General features: G+C 44.9%; 1 protein-coding gene across 1 annotated transcript; it reads left to right on the forward strand.

Moving 5' to 3' along the window:
- The first annotated feature begins 762 nt into the window (after positions 1 to 762).
- On the forward strand, positions 763 to 19460 carry LOC115157472 (cullin-3). The gene is made up of 16 exons (XM_029705742.1): positions 763 to 1048; positions 3801 to 3998; positions 4940 to 5053; positions 6639 to 6799; positions 7308 to 7422; positions 8575 to 8803; positions 10502 to 10647; positions 11165 to 11341; positions 11576 to 11746; positions 12027 to 12134; positions 13375 to 13499; positions 13594 to 13690; positions 14446 to 14580; positions 14765 to 14951; positions 15422 to 15567; positions 18867 to 19460. Exons 1-16 carry the CDS (start codon positions 989 to 991, stop codon positions 18996 to 18998), a joined length of 2301 nt encoding a protein of 766 aa, XP_029561602.1. The 5' UTR covers positions 763 to 988; the 3' UTR covers positions 18999 to 19460.
- Positions 19461 to 20730: the final 1270 nt, after the last annotated feature.

The raw sequence follows: 20730 nt of genomic DNA on the forward strand, positions 1-20730 counted from the left end.
GAGGCTTATTTTCACGAATGTAGCCAGCACCGGCTACTTTAATTCTCTGAGCAAATACCAACAGTAATTGTAACACAATTATTTTTGTGCATAGCCAAAAGAATTAAAGTAATTCTTTAAAATGTCACCGTCTCCATTTTCATTTCATCATCTGATTTTGTATAAGGCCTAGTGTAATATCTAGATGTAGCCTAATATTTAGGCCTACAGTAACAACAGGTTCCAGGCCCATTTATAGGGAAACAGTCTGATGGGGGGGGGAGTAGTTTATTAAAGGTTCCTACCCTGCCACACTATTAGGCCGAGTACATCACAATATCCCTTCGTTTACATTAGCACTGTGTCATGTTGTTGGCTTTATGTGTTCATGCACACTGGTATTTAAATAACAAAACAGCATGGATATCATGTGAGTGAGACTGTATTGGCCAACTCATCATATTTGACAGGCCTAGTGCATGGGTACTGACTACTCAATTATGTAGCTAGGTAAGTATCTAGTGAGCACAAATAAAGAATGCTAGATTTTGAAATGTGCACGTTTGTGTAATATTTTTTTAAATCAATGTCACCTCCAATTTTGGCCACCTGATAAAATGCAATATGATATGAACTGAATAGACTGTATACACATACATTGTCCAGACTTGATACTGGGTTAAAGTGAATTGGATATATATCCAACTGGTGGAATGAGGATGAACGTTCTATATCTTTTTGCAATATTATGTTTTCCATGGTTCATCTCGCGTGATTTCGGTTCGCAGTTACCACTGCCCTGTAGAAGCTTGTTGTCCGCCATCACTGCAAGGAGAAGCTAGGCAAAAATTGAGAGAAGAGGAGTGACAACAACAGCGCAGAGAGACGGACCCAAGCCCAAGGGGAAGGTCGAGGGGGATCTTTACCACTTTCCATTCGCAGGCATCCCTGTTGCAGCCTAAAATAGTATTTCATGATAACGTAGAGAAGACGGACGTACTAACTAATCATGTCCAACCTCAAAGGCGGCGTCAAGAAGGACACCAAGATGAGGATAAGAGCCTTTCCTGTAAGTATTAGCCGGGTACGCTGAGACGCGAGCACCGGGGATGTCATTTGCTAAAGACGGGCCTGGCTAGTTAGCTAAACATATACTTTGAAAATGTCACTGTCAGCTAACAACAACCTAGCTAACTTAGCTTCGTGTTGCGTAGATTCATATTCGCTAGTTTGCTAACTAGCTTTGATTCGATACGTTTCTGTTATTTGTACAGTGCACATTGGAAAATATCCACTAGCTAACTATTAGTTAGCAAACGTTAGCTAACTTGCGGTGTTGCTGACAAACTAGTTTCTAGCTAGGTTGTAGGCTAGCTATATACATTGGCAGCCAGCTAACTTTATTAGCTAGCTAGAAGAAACCTAGCTTGGTAACTAACTAGCTACCTGGTTAACTAAACTTTAAGTCAACTATCTATCGTTAGCTAGTAAGCTACCGGCTAACATACTAACGTTAGCCAGGACCTAGTCTAGGTAGCAGCTAACGTTAGCTAGTTCCTTAGCTGTGTAGCCAACTGCCCATCCGTAAAAATTGCCTGTAGCGTAGGCCTAACTTACTAACTCAGAAAGGGTATAACCAGAGTTTATAAACTAATTTGTCAGTGTTTTTTAAAAAAAGTATCTGTCATGATTTGTAGATATTTAGCATGGCTATATTTAGCCTGACTATGTTGCAGAACTAGCTAAGCATGTATACCGATTGCTCTACGTTAGTTAGTTAACGTTAGTCTCTCTTTTTATGAGAGCAGCCCTAGACTGTTGGATGCCAGACATTGGCTGTATGTGTGAAGGAATGACATTGCAGTCAGGGCCCTGGGCTTAGACAGAAATGTACTCTCTCATCCCCTGAATATCTCACACACATGCACAGTGTTACACTGACTGCTTGAATGCTGCAGGAATAACAGCAGCGGAATGGCTGTGCGAGTGCTTCTGTGACCACGCACTCAGTCTGCACCTGGACAGTAGCCAGGGTATGGGATATGCAGTTTTGTCTGCCTGCATACCTGCAGCAGCCCCACCTAATAATAACTGAGCAGGAGAAGGGATGAGCTTTTCATCTTACACAACTACTTGCCCCCCCAGTTTATTAGGCCCATGTTCCAAATTTAGGCTCACCAAAGTGACTTTCAGTGTAGTGTGTGTGTGTGTTTGGGGCCTATGTGTTTGCTTGCATGTCTGCATGCTTGAGCAGGCTTTAATTTAGACTGCCATGAAGAACTGGATTCTATTTAGGCAGTATTCCCCTTTGCACATGTTGGTGCATCCTGTACCCCTCAGTTCAGTTGTTGGCCCCAATTATAATAAAACAGATTATGTAATTACTTTGTGGAGGGGGGGGCACTCTGTGTAGAATAATGACTTGATGGCATGGCCCTCTCTCTTGCTCATTTTAAACTCTTTGACTGTTTTAATATGCTCTCTGGTCAGGTGACGGGATCCCTGAGGTTTGAATGGCCAAAAGAATGGACATCTTGACAGGGTTTGATAGCTAGCTAAGCTTTTGTCATACTAATAAGCTATGGGGCAAAAATACTTGACTCATCTTGGCACCTCTGCTGTGCCCACATGAATTTGAATCAGAATCATATCTGTAGGTGATTTAAAAAAAAAAAAAAGTATTGTCCACATATTTTTTCCCCCTCGCCTCATCTGGGAATTTTCCATTCTTCTGCACCTGCCTAGGGAAAGACAAAATACTTTCCCGTAACAAATTATCTCATTAATTAATGTGTTTATACAGACAGGCTAGCATAACAACTCCTGGTTTGTTCACTTTGTTGTAGTGATAGACCCTATCTGCATTAATAATGTCATAGATTCTGATCATGTAGGCTAACGCAAGCAAATATATAATTTACTGCTATGTACACCCTACTCGTTCTACTATTGATAATTACCAATACTTCAAATATTTAAACACCTGGGCTTAGACCGACATTCATGCTATTTCTAACCCACCGGAGGGGATGTGGCCTGGACACGTCAGCCTCTGTTGATGACCATTGTCCGGCCCAACAACTACATGTACTTTTGTTTTTAAGCGTCTTTGAGATTATCTGTATAATGAAAATCCCTAACTTAAATAAATATATTATTGTTTGTATTTAACTTATCGTGTGTTGTACCATCAACAATAGGCCTGATACAGATGTTCTGACTACAATTAGCCTAGTCACTTGATTTCCTAATGGACCAACTCCTACCTTCTCTCTATCAATGAGAAACACAGACATCCCTAATAATAGGCCAATGGTGTTGTCTCTTTGTTTCAAATGTGTCCAGACAAGGTATGTTTCAACTGCCATGATTGAGTCATTGTGAAGTCATAATTGACTGTTTTGTTTTTCATGTTATTGTCACTCAGGTTTTAGGCCCTAGCTGCCACCTGCGGTTTATCAAAGAAAGCTCTTAGAAATTTTTTAAGTTAAGGCTTCAAATCCTCACGCAAATCACAAAAATGCATACTAGGTGCAGGGCCAGCTTGTCGGTGAGTTGTCGATCATAGCCATACCTAAACAACTTTAATGAGACTGTAAGATCCTTATAAACTTGCATCATTGTTCTAACTCGATAGCAACCTCTAATGAATTACCAACATCTATGCACTGCTGTCATTAATCAATTGACAAAGATATCATCTGTTCAGATTTGCAGAATGAGGAAACAATCCTTACTAAGAATGAACGGACACGGGTGAAATGGGTTGAACTGTTCCGTTGTCATTGTTTCTTCATTGTGTCCGATTTCTCTCTCCCTAGATGACAATGGATGAGAAGTATGTCAACAATATCTGGGACCTTCTGAAGAACGCTATCCAGGAGATCCAGAGGAAGAACAACAGCGGGCTGAGCTTCGAGGAGCTCTACAGGAACGCCTACACAATGGTGCTGCACAAACATGGCGAGAAGCTCTACACGGGCCTGCGCGAGGTCGTCACCGAGCACCTCGTCAACAAAGTAAAGGACTACGCCTCCCACAATGCACCGCTGTTTATCTTCTATAAATCATTTCCCATAATACGCTGTGAAAGTGACCATCCCTCATGCCTTGTAGTTTGGTTTTTATGGTCTTCAAGAGCAAAAAGCATGTGAAAATGACTGCACTTTCATGAATTTGAGGATATAATCTTGAATCCCATTCAAAATTTGTGACTGGGTAAATCGGAATAGGTGTTGACTTTCACAGCGAATTAGGCCCAGGAGTTTCTCCTGGTCACGTGACCATGTGGTCAAGAGAAACTCCTGGCCTTGTCTGTAACGTTTACCTTTTGTAACGGACACAATTTGATATGCAAAATCAGCACCTGTACACACACAACACAGTGCAATCCAGTTTGCAAATTAAGTGCAGCGCACAATGAAACAATCCCCTGTTCAGCTAAAATATAGATAGACGAATGATAGATCAGAGCTATATAGCCTACATGAAAAGTCACCACACTCAAAACAGAACCAGACAGACAGACTTGATAAAACTCTTGTGATTGATTAGTATGGGATCTGTAGCAGTGTATTCTGTCTGGGGACTAGGCTAATTCATATGAACCACTTGCTGGTCTGCACTGGAATTTAGTATTTGGCATCGCCTTCTCTCATGAATATAACATTTAGCATTCAGCAGGCCAGATAGCTGGGGTCATAACCTGTATGTCCACATGTTGACAGTCTCCAGCTGTTCTAACACAGAGCCCTGTGTAGACGTTTCCTATAGGTACAGATCTAGGATCAGTTCATTCAATCTCATTCCTAACTTACACCATTCGGTTGGAAACTCCAAAAATTGAGACACTGATCTCAAATGTTTTTTGCCTTGGATCAGTGTCTACAGGCAACTTCAACATAGACAGAAGCTATATCTTTACTAAGACTTTCAGTACTTATTTTATGTCTTTCCGCAGGTACGGGAAGATGTCCTAAACTCGTTAAACAATAACTTTCTGCAGACTTTGAATCAAGCGTGGAACGACCACCAGACAGCGATGGTCATGATCAGAGACATCCTGATGTACATGGTAGGTGACCTGCTTTAGTTCGCGTGTCAAACTCATTCCACGGCGGGCCGAGTGTCTGCAGGTTTTCCCTCCTCTCTTGTACTTGATTGATGAATTAAGGTCACTAACTAGTAAAGAACTCCATCTCACCTAGGTCTTAATTGAAAGTTTGACATTCCTGTTCTAGTGCGTTCTATGGTTATTGATGGAAGAACAACAGTTTTGTTGCACTGAATTGGAAGTGTCCCGTTCATGTCAACCATGCCCAGAAGCACAACTACTGTCTGTATTCCGGGGATATGCTGGAAAATATGCAGAATTTCCATGAATCTGCAGAATTCCCAAACCCCAGTCCAGAAGGATTCTCTAGATGTCCTTTTAACCCCAGACAGGCCTAGTCAGTAGTATTGCTTCTCCAGAAATCTGTAGAGTTTTATCTCCAGTTTAGTGTTTTGTCTCCAGTGGTTTCCCTAAAGTGTAAATAATATTTTTCCTCGTATGAAAGAATGGCCTGGGCAGACTCTCCTCAACAACGTGGCATGGTGGGGGTTGGGCGTGCCAGCCTTCTAGTTGCTGTTTACCCTGTTTACCCTGTTTACCCTGGGCAGACTCTCCTCAACAATGTGTCATAGCGGGGGTTGGGTGGGCCAGCCTTCTAGTTGCTGTTTACCCTGTTTACCCTGGGCAGACTCTCCTCAACAACGTGGCATGGTGGGGGTTGGGCGGGCCAGCCTTCTAGTTGCTGTTTGCCCTGTTTACCCTGTTTACCCTGGGCAGACTCTCCTCAACAATGTGGCATGGCGGGGGTTGGGCGGGCCAGCCTTCTAGTTGCTGTTTACCCTGGGCAGAACAAAGAGCTTCTGTTTTATTTCTCCAGTTTTTTGGGCAACTAGTGGCAACTCTGCTTGATTTACTGTAACAGTAAGGCCAGCTGTCTGTGTGCTGTATGAGGTGGGGGACAACCCAGTGACACAGCCGCTATGGAGACTGCAGAATTCTCTCGGGATTCTTTTGTTTTTCTCTCTCCTTCTCCCCGCTCTCTCCCCCCACCCCTCTCAATTCAAAGGGCTCAATCGCTCTCTCTCCTCAATTCAAAGGGCTTTAGTGGCCTGGGAAACATATGTTAACATTGCCAAAGCAAGTGACATGGATAATAAACAAAAGTGAAATAAACAATATAAAATGAACATTAAACCGTACACTCACAAAAGTTTCAAAGGAAGTTTGACCTTTTCCCTGCATCCTGGGTCTCCAGTTAGCTGCCTGACCTACTCAGTGCTAGGTGCAGAAATGGGATGATGATGATGTACTCTTATTTTGGTAATAAAAACATCTAATTCCAGAACTGAGATTTCAGCCATATTTATTTTGTATCTGCGTAGTAGGCTATAGATTTGTATTGGTGAGTGTAACCAAGGACACCAGCCTATCAGGTATCATATGGCTTTTCAGAGCAAAAAATATGACCTTTTTGGGAGTCCTCCCCCTTACCTGTTCCTGAATTTTTCAGTTGAGTAAACTCTAACTGTGCAAAGAATATTCTGTTCGGAGGACAAAGTATTCAAATGGGTTTTATTCTAACGCACTGTACTCCACTTGGCTCCAGGACCGGGTGTACGTGCAGCAAAACAACGTGGAGAACGTCTACAACCTGGGCCTGATCATCTTCAGAGACCAGGTGGTACGCTACGGCTGCATCCGAGACCACCTGCGACAGACCCTGCTGGACATGATCGCACGGGAGAGGAAAGGAGAGGTGGTGGACAGGTAAGGACTGTTCTGGGATCTGTCTAACAAAAGAAAGACCTGTATCTATTCACAAAGTGTCTCAGAGTATTAGTGCTGATCTGGGATCAGTTTTGCCTTTCCGATCAGGATGACTGACTTGCTTTGTGTATACAGTCCCTGCTACTGTTGATTAGATAGTAGGTATTTGGTGAGGCTGGTGCATAAGTCATATCCTAGGGGACAATGGCTGGCTGTGATGTGAGGTTTAAGCCCCTGAAACCACTTCATCTTTCTCTTTGGCTGTTTTTTTTATGTAGGCCTATGATAAGGGCAGTAGCACATCCTATTCACAGAGAATTGACCTTTCGACTTGGGAGATGAACTACTACATTAATACCCAACTCATCACCACTCTGGCAAATAGGTTTTATTCAATGTTACTTAAAAAAAAAAAGAGAAAATCCCCCCCCCTCAAAAATCTAGATCATATGTTTATTCCTCGTGTCTGTGTGTGTGTCTCTGTGTCTGTGTCTGTGTGTGTGTGTAGGGGAGCGATCAGGAACGCCTGCCAGATGCTGATGATTCTGGGTCTGGAGGGGAGGTCTGTGTACGAGGAAGACTTTGAGTCCCCCTTCTTAGAAATGTCTGCAGAATTCTTCCAGGTGGGTTGGGCAACATTTTACAAGCTCTCTTTTTTTGTCCAGTCATTGTGACTGCTGAGATTTGTTTTATGATGTTGGCATGGATGCTAAAACCACAAAAACACGTAACCAAGCTATTACAACACGTTAAGCTGCATTAAGTCAGTGGAGCTTCTCACTATCCTCATCTAACCCCATATAGGTGACCTCTTGGTTTGTGGTCATCCAAATCCTGTTCATGAGTCGAAGCCCATCACTTCGTCATTTTGTGCTCCTCAATTGTCCACACTAATAAAATGCTTTTTATTTTTCAGTTTTACATAAAATTGTATTGCTCTATCAACCTCTTCCAACTTCCACTTTTATCTGTATCTGAAATACCTCTATCTCACGTCAAACCCTACCCTGTCCTACCCCCCCTCCTCAAACCCTACCCTGTCCTACCCCCCCTCCTCAAACCCTACCCTGTCCTACCCCCCCTCCTCAAACCCTACCCTGTCCTATCCCCCCTCCTCAAACCCTACCCTGTCCTATCCCCCCTCCTCAAACCCTACCCTGTCCTACCCCCCCTCCTCAAACCCTACCCTGTCCTACCCCCCCTCCTCAAACCCTACCCTGTCCTATCCCCCCTCCTCAAACCCTACCCTGTCCTATCCCCCCTCCTCAAACCCTACCCTGTCCTACCCCCCCTCCTCAAACCCTACCCTGTCCTATCCCCCCTCCTCAAACCCTACCCTGTCCTACCCCCCCCCAAACGCTACCCTGTCCCACCCCCCCTCCTCAAACCCTACCCCCCCTCCTCAAACCTGTACCCTGTCCTACCCCCCCTCCTCAAACCGTACCCTGTCCTACCCCCCCTCCTCAAACCGTACCCTGTCCTACCCCCCCTCCTCAAACCCTACCCTGTCCTACCCCCCCAACCCTACCCTGTCCCACCCCCCCTCCTCAAACCCTACCCCCCCTCCTCAAACCTGTACCCTGTCCTACCCCCCCTCCTCAAACCCTACCCTGTCCTACCCCCCTCCTCAAACCCTACCCTGTTCTACCCCCCCTCCTCAAACCCTACCCTGTCCTACCCCCCTCCTCAAACCTGTACCCTGTCCTACCCCCCCTCCTCAAACCTGTACCCTGTTCTACCCCCCCCTAAAACCGTACCCTGTACCAACCCCTCAGATGGAGAGCCAGAAGTTCCTAGCGGAGAACAGTGCCAGTGTTTACATCAAGAAGGTGGAGGCCAGGATCAACGAGGAGATCGAGCGGGTGCTGCACTGCCTGGACAAGTCCACAGAGGAGCCCATCGTCAAGGTGGTGGAACGAGAGCTCATCTCCAAACACATGAAGACCATCGTGGAGATGGAGAATTCTGGCCTTGTTCACATGCTCAAGAACGGCAAGACAGAAGGTGAACATGGAAAACAGGCTTGTTTTACAGGCAATGGATTAAGACTGAATTGAGTTCTAATCAACACTTGTGTGTTTAATTATATCTGGAGACCTGGGCCCTTTTTTTTTTTCAAAAAGCATCCGACTATGAGTGCTGAACACATCCTCCTGTCCAAAGAATCTTTTTCACTGTGGTCTAAAAGAGGAAAACCTAATCCTAGATCAGCGTTCCCCTTCTGAGACTTGGGCTGTGGGGGATTTTCATGTAAAAAGGTTGTCCGGACATAGGCATGTTATTCAGGGTTAATCAATGATTCTCCAGACCTAGCCATAGTCTTCTATCCAATCTTATTTTTCTGACTGTCCACACTCATATCAGATTTGCACATTCCCACTGATGTAGCCTCTGAAGTAGCACACAGATGTAACGCTCATTTCCTGTCACTGTTACATAACGTTTTCAGGGTGGTTGATAACGGCAAGTCATGTGCACACAAACAAAAATCACTTTAGAGCAAACAAATGAGGCCACATATTGGAGCATTAGAATTGCGTTAGGATTGAGGTCCACGTATGGACATGGTATGAATCTGAAGGCAAAAGATCATATTCAATATATGTTTTGTTGTTGCTGTTCATACATTAGGAAAAATATCAGATTGGGATCAGATATGGAAATAATTGGCAATAGATCAGAATGGGTTGCCTATGTAACCGTAGCCAATTAGGCACAATCTACCGGACACCCAAAGCTGATTAGTGAAGCTACTGGAGTCAAAAAGAAAAACATCTCCGCAAACTTCCAGTCAGATCCACATTTATTTTAATTATAGCTGAGCTTTTGGTCAGTCGACCAATCAGAGCATATCTCCACAAACAATAGTGGGATAGAAGGCCACACAGAGAGCCAGAGATAATTAGACAGGTGTGTTAGTCTGACTTATCCAAAAAGGGCCACTAGATGTCATACTACCAGATAGGAATACAAATACTAGATAGTACAAGACCTATTATCGATGAGTGGACTGAATCAAACCCTCCTGTTGATGATTATCAAATCAGAGAGAGAAATAAGTTCACTCTGTCACTCATGTATTTACTGGTTCACGTCAGTTCACTTTCTTGACTGGAATTTGCTTCAAACGCATTTCCTGAGCTCTGCATTTACCTCACAGATTAACTCTGAAACCAGACACGCAGAAATACAGACAGGCAGAGCCAGTGAATCTTTGACATCTAAACCAATGTGAAATACAGACAGGCAGAGCCAGTGAATCTTTCACATCTAAACCAATGTGAAATACAGGCAGAGCCAGTGAATCTTTGACATCTAAACCAATGTGAAATACAGACAGGCAGAGCCAGTGGATCTTTCACATCTAAACCAATGTGAAATACAGACAGGCAGAGCCAGTGGATCTTTCACATCTAAACCAATGTCAAGTTCTGACTGTAGATCTGTGTATTGGTTTGAACTTCCTTCATAACTCATCTATTCTCCATTTTCCTCTCCCCCCTTCCTCTCTCCCCCCCGTCCTCTCTCCCCCCGCCTTATTCCTCTTCCTCTCCCCCCCTCTTCCTCTCCCCCCTCTTCCTCTCCCCCCTCTTCCTCTCCCCCCTCTTCCTCTCCCCCCCTTCCTCTCCCCCCCTCTTCCTCTCCTCCTCCTCTCTCCTCCCCTCTCTTCCTCTCTCCTCCCCTCTTCCTCTTGCTCTCCAGACCTGGGCTGTATGTACAAGCTGTTCAGCCGTGTGCCTAACGGCCTGAAGACCATGTGTGAGTGTATGAGCTCCTACCTGAGGGAGCAGGGCAAGGCTCTGGTGTCAGAGGAGGGAGAGGGCAAGAACCCTGTCGACTACATTCAGGTACACTGGGCCTAACCTCAAATCAAAGATTGGCTGGCATTTTTATTCTCAGAACATGTCCATAACAATCAGGGCACAGATTATTTCCTGACCAGAAAGAACTCAAATCTAAAGCGTTTTTAAAATAGTAACATTGGTAACTACCCCCATAAGCATTGAAGCTAAGGTTCCAGCCCACTCTTTTCAGGGAGTATCTTTTGGTTATCACTACGGCAACAGCTTCCAGGAACGACACAATATGTACATCTTACAGTTATTCAGAAAATAAGCAAAAGGAATAAAACAACAATATGTACATAACTGCCAAGTGGTACAGTAATTGGAATTTCAGTACAGAAGAAATATCATTGTTATTGTGGTAAACAATTATCTTTTTAGGGCTTCCCCAAGAGTTAACACATAAACTACTTGAAATCTCTATAGTATCTGTGTGTTTGTGTGTTATTACTTATTGTAAAGCGTGCTATGATTTTTAATTCCCTTTAAATAAAGTTGGATTTGATTCCCTGTCCTATAGGGCCTGTTGGACCTGAAGACGCGGTTCGACCGTTTCCTCCTGGAGTCGTTCAACAACGACCGGCTCTTCAAGCAGACCATCGCCGGAGACTTTGAGTACTTCCTCAACCTCAACTCCCGCTCCCCAGAGTACCTCTCCCTCTTCATCGACGACAAGCTCAAGAAGGGAGTCAAAGGGGTACGTCAGTATTTAACCTGCTAAATGTTATTACTACACTTCAGTGGACTATTCTCATGTAGTACCCTACCTTCCACATAGTGCACTAGTTCTGGACAGGACCACGTGGAGACGGGGTTATTAAAGGAAAACTATTCAAACCAATATCCTGTCTCCTGTCTGTCTCCTGTCTGTCTGTCTCCTGTCTGTCTCCTGTCTGTCTGTCTGTCTGTCTGTCTGTCTGTCTGTCTCCAGCTGACAGAACAGGAGGTGGAGTCCATCTTGGACAAGGCCATGGTTCTTTTCCGGTTCATGCAGGAGAAGGATGTGTTTGAGAGGTACTACAAACAGCACCTGGCCCGGAGGCTGCTCACCAACAAGAGTGTCTCGGACGACTCTGAAAAGAACATGATCTCTAAGCTGAAGGTGAGGAGATGAACGAGTCTGCTGTCAATTACACATTGACATTTCATATCCAATATATTACTAATTCATTTTATTTTATTTAGATTATTACTTTATTATTATTAATCAGGAATTCAGGATGTTCATGACTATCTTACATCTCTATCTAAGCATTAGAATGGACTGGTAGTTGTTTGACCTGGTTTTCCATATTGTGCTGGTCCCAACCCTGAACATGTGACTCGCTGTGCTGTGTGACTCGCTGTGCTGTGTGACTCGCTGTGCTGTCTTCTCTGTGTAGACTGAGTGTGGCTGTCAGTTCACCTCTAAACTGGAAGGGATGTTCAGAGACATGAGCATCTCCAACACCACCATGGACGAGTTCAGACAACACCTACAGTCCACGGGGGTAAGACTTCTACATCCACACACACCCCCCCCAACAGTCCACACACACACCCCCCCAACAGTCCACACACACACCCCCCCAACAGTCCACACACACACCCCCCCAACAGTCCACACACACACCCCCCCAACAGTCCACACACACACACCCCCCCAACAGTCCACACACACCCCCCCCCAACAGTCCACACACACACCCCCCCCAACAGTCCACACACACGCCCCCCCCCAACAGTCCACACACACACCCCCCCCAACAGTCCACACACACACCCCCCCCAACAGTCCACACACACACCCCCCCCAACAGTCCACATTGTCAACACCTCTTCCAACAGTCCACATTGTCAACACCTCTTCCAACAGTCCACATTGTCAACACCTCTTCCAACAGTCCACATTGTCAACACCTCTTCCAACAGTCCACATTGTCAACACCTCCCCCCCCAACAGTCCACATTGTCAACACCTCCCCCCCCAACAGTCCACATTGTCAACAACCCCCCCTCATTACAGTCCACATTGTCAACACCCCCCCCCCCTCATTACAGTCCATTGTCAACACCTCCCCCCTAACAGTCCACATTGTCAACACCCCCCCCTAACAGTCCACATTGTCAACACCCCCCCCTAACAGTCCACATTGTCAACACCCCCCCCCCTAACAGTCCACATTGTCAACACCCCCCCCAACAGTCCACATTGTCAACACCCCCCCGCCTAACAGTCCACATTGTCAACACCCCCCTCATTACAGTCCACATTGTCAACACCTCCCCCTAACAGTCGACATTGTCAACACCTCCCCCCCAACAGTCCACATTGTCAACACCCCCCCCAAAAGTCCACATTGTCAACACCTCCCCCCCAACAGTCCACATTGTCAACACCTCCCCCCCCAACAGTCCACATTGTCAACACCTCCCCCCCTAACAGTCCACATTGTCAACACCTCCCCCCCTAACAGTCCACATTGTCAACACCTCCCCCCCTAACAGTCCACATTGTCAACACCTCCCCCCCTAACAGTCCACATTGTCAACACCTCCCCCCCTAACAGTCCACATTGTCAACACCTCCCCCCCTAACAGTCCACATTGTATAAGATATGATAAAAGTACTATTTCCATCAAATGAAAAACTGTCATTGCCATAACATGTCTGTTTCTGTGTTATAAACCCTGGACTCCTCCTGTGTGTCTTGGTTCTCCTTTTCATGTTGTGACTGCCGTTTCTCCCAGCTGTCTCTAGGGGGCGTCGACCTCACAGTAAGAGTACTCACCACTGGCTATTGGCCCACACAGTCGGCCACGCCCAAATGCACCATCCCCCCCTCCCCGAGACACGCCTTCGAGGTCTTCAGAAGGTACCAGCCATCCTCTGAGCCTCATCGATGGATCTGTTATCTATTACTTATGTCTTCCACAGTGCAGTCCATTTAATATATATTCTTCTGTTAGGTTCTACTTGGCCAAACACAGTGGCAGACAGTTGACCCTCCAGCACCACATGGGCTCAGCCGACCTCAACGCTACCTTCCACGGCCCCATCAAGAAGGTAAAGGTTTCCTGTTGGCAATAAGGCATTGGGGGGTCTACTCAGAATAGCATGAACTGTAGCTTTCCTGTTGTATGTTAATGTCAATACTGTTTTACATTTCTCTCACTCTCCCTCTCACTCTCCCTCTCCCTTCTCTCCACCTCTTTCTACCTGTAACTCTGGTCACTCTGTCTCAATTCAAGGGCTTTATTGGCATGGGAAACATATGTTAACATTGCCAAATTAAGTGAAATAGATAATAAACAAAAGTGAAAAACTAAAATGTACGGTAAACATTACACTCACAGAAGTTCCAAAAGGATAAAGACATTTCAAATGATGACAGTACAAGTAGAAAAGGGAAAATAAATAAACATAAATATGGGTTATATTTACAATGGTGTTTGTTCTTCACTTCTTTTCTTGTGGCAACAGGTCACAAATCTGGCTGCTGTGATTGCACACTGTGGTATTTCACCCAATAGGTATGGGAGTTTATCAAAATTGGGTTTGTTTTCGAAGTCTTTGTGGATCTTTGTAACCTGAGGGAAATATGTCTCTCTAATATGGTCGTACATTTGGCAGGAGGTTAGGAAGTGCAGCTCAATTTCCACCTCATTTTGTGGGCAGTGTGCACATAGCCTGTCTTCTCTTGAGAGCCAGGTCTGCCTACGGCGGCCTTTCTCAATAGCAAGGCTATGCTCACTGAGTCTGTATATAGTCAAAGCTTTCCTTAAGTTTGGGTCAGTCATAGTCTCTCTCTGTCTCTCCAGGAGGATGGTTCGGAGGTAGGAGTGGGAGGAGCTCAGGTGACGGGCTCTAACACCAGGAAGCACATACTGCAGGTCTCCACCTTCCAGATGACCATCCTCATACTCTTCAACAACAGAGAAAAGTCCACGTTCGAGGTAAGAGCCATATACAGGTCAGTCTCCATCACATGAAAGTGTTAGAATTCACAGATTAAAGATGGCAAGCGGAAAAACTTAACTTCCTTCCTCCTCTCCCATTTTCTGCTTCCCTTTGTCCTCCACTCCCTCTGCTCGTCCTTTACGTCTCTCCCTCTCTCTCCCCCCTCATCCCCCACTGTAGGAGATCCAGCAGGAGACGGATATACCGGAGAGGGAGCTGGTGCGAGCGCTGCAGTCGCTGGCTTGTGGGAAGCCCACCCAGCGCGTCCTCACCAAGGAGCCCAAGTCCAAGGAGATCGAGAACGGCCACGTGTTTACAGTCAACGATCAGTTTACCTCCAAACTGCACAGAGTCAAAATACAGACAGGTGAGTGTGTCGTCTGTTATTCTAATGAGATGGGTTTTCTAAATGATAAAAGGAGCCATATCACAGTGGTCTTCTGGTCTGGGGAGCTACAGTCTTAGGGTTTTAGGCTCATCTTCTAACTATTGCTCATTTAACCTCTGGGCATGTTGACCTTTGCCCTGATGACCTGAGATTTGTTCAGCAGGATGTGCAGATAGAGATATGCTATTTAGAACAAACATACTTCTCTGACATGTCGAGTTTTGCAAAATAATTGGCTCTCTTTGTGGTATTTCTATCTGCAACGTTTGGCTACTGAACGTGGCCCTGTGCTGAGGTTGCTGTCTCTCCTCCCCTCCCTCCGCCGAGGTTGCCAGCCCCCCCTCCCTCCGCCGTGCTTGCTGCCACCCCCCCCTCCGCTGTGCTAAGGTTGCTGTCTCTCCCCCCCCCCCCTCCGCCGTGCTAAGGTTTCTGTCTCTCCCTCCCTCCAGTCGCTGCTAAGCAGGGCGAGTCGGACCCTGAGAGGAAGGAGACGCGGCAGAAGGTGGACGACGACAGGAAGCATGAGATCGAGGCGGCCATCGTCCGCATCATGAAGTCCAGGAAGAGGATGCAGCACAACGTCCTGGTAGCAGAGGTGGGTGTGGCCTTAACGTCCTGGTAGCAGAGGCCTTAACGTCCTGGTAGCAGAGGCCTTAACGTCCTGGTGGCAGAGGCCTGGTGGCAGAGGCCTTAACGTCCTGGTGGCAGAGGCCTTAACGTCCTGGTGGCAGAGGCCTTAACGTCCTGGTGGCAGAGGCCTTAACGTCCTGGTGGCAGAGGCCTTAACGTCCTGGTGGCAGAGGCCTTAACGTCCTGGTGGCAGAGGCCTTAACCTCTTGGGGCTATTTGGGACGCTAGCGTGCCTCCCGTGGCGCACCCTATCAACAGCAGGTGCATTTCAAGAGCGGCAAATTTGAAACCAAATAAATGTCAAAATTCAAATTTTTCAAACATACAACTATCTTACACCCTTTGAAAGATAAACATCTCCTTAATCTAACCATGTTGTCCGATTTCAAAAAGGTTTTACGGCGAAAGCATAAAGTTAGGTTATGTTAGGAGAGTACATTGACAATAGCTGTGTGTAATGTATTGTCAATTCAAAGACAGGCGTCACCAAAACCATAAAATCAGCTAAAATTATGCACTAACCTTTTACAATCTCCATCAGATGACACTCCTAGGACATTATGTTAGACAATGCATGCATTTTTAGTTCTATCAAGTTCATATTTATATCCAAAAACAGCGTTTTACTATGGTGTTGATGTTCAGGAAATCGTTTCCCTCCAATAACCGGCAGTCAAGTCAGCACAACAAAATAAATAATTAATATTAGAAAACATTGGTAAAATATTATATTGTCATTCAAAGAATTATAGATTTACATCTCTTGAACGCAATCGACTTGCCAGATTTAAAAATAACCTTACTGGGAAATCACACTTTGCAATAATCTGAGCACTGCGCCCAGAAAAATACGCTTTGCGATACAGACTAACCGCCATGTTGGAGAGATCTAAAATCGAAAATACTATGTAAATAATCCATTACCTTTGATTCTCTTCATCAGATGTCACTTCCAGGAATCCCAGGTCCATAACGAATGTAGTTTTGTTCAAAAAAGCTCATCATTTATGTCCAAAAAGCTCCGTGTTGTTAGCACATGATCTAAGCCAGCCGGACTTCACTTCATGAACGAGGGGGAAAAATATATTTACGTTCGTTCAAACATGTCAAACGTTGTATAGCATAAATCATTAGTGCCTTTTTTAACCAGAACATGAATAAAATTCAAGGCGGACGATTGGGTTCTCTTTTAAAACGTATTGGAACGAGAGTACCCAACATGAACTCGCGCGCCAGGTGTCTTATGGGCCATCACCGTTCCAAGGCTCTTGTTCGGTCAGATCTCACAGTATAAGACTCAAAACACTTTGTAAAGGCTGACATCTAGTGGAAGCAATAGGAAGTGCCAAAACATTCATCAGCCCCTGTGTTTTTCAATGGCATAGGCTTAAAGGCAATTCAACACATCAGGTATCCACTTCCTGTCAGAATCTGTCTCAGGGTTTTGCCTGCCAAATTAGTTCTGTTATACTCAGACACCATTCAAACAGTTTTAGAAACTTTAGGGTGTTTTCTATCCATATATAATAAGTATATGCATATTCTAGTTACTGGATAGGATTAGTAACCAGATTAAATCGGGTACATTTTTTTATCCAGCCGTGAAAATACTGCCCCCTAGCCCCAACAGGTTAACGTCCCGGTGGCAGAGGCCTTAACGTCCCGGTGGCAGAGGCCTTAACGTCCCGGTGGCAGAGGCCTTAACGTCCCGGTGGCAGAGGCCTTAACGTCCCGGTGGCAGAGGCCTTAACGTCCCGGTAAGAGGTGGGTTGTTTCCTGGACACAGAGTAAGCTTAGGCCTATATGGCATCCATAGAGATTCTAACGGCAAGTGGTAGTGTTACCATGGAGATGGCCTTTCAGCAGTTGAGCAAATCAAATGGAGGCTTCCTCTCCCCTCCTTTTGAAGAAGTTCTAAGGTAATTGAGGAGAGAGAAAAGGCGCTTTTATGAAATGAGAAGCTCCTTCTCTCGTGTGTCATCAGTCAAATGACGTTTACAGGGGTGGATCCCAAAATACATGTGTGAAGAGATAAAAACAAGACATTTTCTAGGTAAAACCTTGAGGCATATTGTTTTTACACGCCTGCATGCTATTCTCCTTCAGACAAAACAAAAGCTGATTCAAAGGGGGTGTGGCAGATTTCAAAACTCTTCCAATAAAAACCCGTAGTATACACATGACTCTTCTCCATGAAAGGTGGCTACAGAGGAGGGGATGAGCCTCTTCCGTTCTCCTACTTGACCACTTATCAGTTTCTGAGGTTACTGTGGACAGAGGAGAAAGGGTGGCGGACAGACCTTTGCCCTAGACTAAAAATAACTAGCTCAATGGGAGAATTTCCATTGAATCTGTTTAGGGAAACCGGTCCATGAGGTCTGGAGAGAACTCTCTGCCTTGATCTCCACTAGCTGTACTGCCCTGGACTTGGTTTGTTTCACAGGGACAACACACATTGTTCAATATTTCAGACTAAAAGGCACTGCGTGGCCAATCTGTTGTCTGCATTGGCCGTGCAGCAGTAAGGGTGATAGGGCCACTGCAGAAGTCAGGGCTTTCATACTTCTCAGAGCAGTGCAGAGCTGTTGTGAAGGAAGTTGTCAAGGAAGTGAGTTTGTGTTTATACAGGACCGCCCTCACCTTCCATCAACCAATCATGTCAATGCGTAGTTTTACAGAGCCCTCTGCATTGTTACGGAATGTGCATGGCGATGCAGTATGCAGCTCAGTTTGGCCTCTGCATGCTTCCGTAGGCTCCAACGCCCTCCGTATGGAACCACTGACCACATTTTCGGATCAAGCATAAATTGTCTCTGAGCCAGCTGGTAAATGTTCATGTGTTGTCCATTCAGTCGCTCGTCATAGCATGTGTAGGGTTGATGTGCAGCCAGGTTTGGAAGATGGTTTTTATTATTAAAATCTGCATCCCAAGATCATTTGAGTCAATTTGGTTGAATACAAGATTTGGTTTTCAATGTATTCTCTTTTTTTCACTTGGAAATGTTTATCCCTACAGTATTTGTGAGTACTTTGAGGTAACTTTTGCAACATGAGTACCGGCAATCATCTCTGTGCTATTCTTTCACCAATCATGTTATGGTTTTTAATGGAAATACACTTCCTCAGAACTTGGATATTTTGGCACATGATATTTCAGTACAGGACATTAACACATGATATTTCAAGGACATTTCAGCACAGTCTCTTGAACCAGAGAAACAATAGTGTAGTGTCTAATAGTGTTATTGTACCTTTCCTCCCCAGGTCACCCAGCAGCTGAGGGCCCGGTTCCTCCCCAGCCCTGTGGTCATTAAGAAGCGCATTGAAGGACTCATAGAGAGAGAATACTTGGCACGGACGCCTGAGGACCGCAAAGTCTACACCTACGTTGCATAAGAGGAGGAGAGGAGCGTTGTTGGAGAAGAGAAATGGATTGAGGGGAGGTTTTTTTGGAGGGGGAGTGTTGTGCGCATGGACTGGGAAGTTCCTTTTTAAAAGATAAATGCTGGGAAGCTGACTCCTCCCTTTACAAAAATGACAAAAACCAGAAGTAAATGGCAAAAAAATAATACAAAAAAAAATCAAATCCATGAAGTGTTGTAGATTTTTTTTTATCAGGCCAACTACTATTACTCTTGCTCCCTGTGAGAATTTCAACATGGATGGATTCCAGCTTTTCACCGTTTTACCCTTGTAGAGATCAACCTTAAAGAATCCCTCGGGAAAGATGTGAATGCACCACTTTTTTTTTTTTTTTGGTTTTCAATACTGTATAAAAATGAGAACGAATTATTAAAAACAAAACAGCAAATGTGGATTGCTACAAAAATAAATAAAATATTGAATATTGAGGTTTTATTTCTTATCCAACAATTATTTAATGCTGATCCTTCAGGCTAACACTAGCTACAAAATGCTGATCCTTCAGGCTAACACTAGCTACAAAATGCTGATCCTTCAGGCTAACACTAGCTACAAAATGCTGATCCTTCAGGCTAACACTAGCTACAAAATGCTGATCCTTCAGGCTAACACTAGCTACAAAATGCTGATCCTTCAGGCTAACACTAGCTACAAAATGCTGATCCTTCAGGCTAACACTAGCTACAAAATGCTGATCCTTCAGGCTAACACTAGCTACAAAATGCTGATCCTTCAGGCTAACACTAGCTACAAAATGCTGATCCTTCAGGCTAACACTAGCTACAAAATGCTGATCCTTCAGGCTAACACTAGCTACAAAATCGTTGAATTCAAGTGTGTGCGCGTGTGTCCTGAGTTTCAGACAGGGATATACTCAATCTGTGTTTAAGTCCAAGTTCTTTATTACCAATGAGTACAGGTTAGAGACACTTAAAGCTAGAATCCTTAGTTGCTACATCTATTTTTACCCATTTAATCTTAAAGAACAAGTTTCAAATTCCTCATGAGCTCAGTTCAGCTGTTGTGTCCCATTTTGTAAACAAAAACATGGTTAAAAATGTTATTTTGATATCCTGGATGGTCAGCCCTTGCATCCATAAGCTCCAGGCCCATCCCTCAGCTAGGATTCTAGCTTAAGAGTGAAATGAGTGACCATGAATGTGTCAGGATGAGCTATCTGCCACCTCATGGCTGTTGGTCACATACTGAGACTTTGCATTTCCTTAACACAGTGAAAAGTACAAAGGGGAGAATTCCATTTACATCAATGACTGAAGTTCGCATACTGACTGCAGGAATGTCAACCAGAGAACTGAATGTTAATTTCCCTCCCATAAGCCACTGTTTTAGAGAATTTGACAGTAAGTCCAACCGACCTAACAATTTTACATTTTAGTCATTTAGCAGACGCTCTTATCCATAGCGACTTACAGTAGTGAATGCATACATTTCATGCATTTTTTTTTGTTGTACATACGGCAGACCAGGTGTAACCACGCCAGCCCTGGAACTCCACATCTGGCTTCTTCACCTGCGGGACTATCTGAGACCAGCCACCTGGACAGCTGATGAAACTGTGTTTGCAGAACTGAAGAATTTCTGCACAAACTGTCAAACCGTCCCAGGGAAGCTCACCTACGTGCTCGTCATCACCAAGGTCTTGACCTGACTGCAGTTTGGTGTCGTAACCGACTTCAGTGGGCAA

The sequence above is a fragment of the Salmo trutta genome, chromosome 21 (assembly GCF_901001165.1).
Source record: "Salmo trutta chromosome 21, fSalTru1.1, whole genome shotgun sequence".
NCBI classification, from domain to species: domain Eukaryota; kingdom Metazoa; phylum Chordata; class Actinopteri; order Salmoniformes; family Salmonidae; genus Salmo; species Salmo trutta.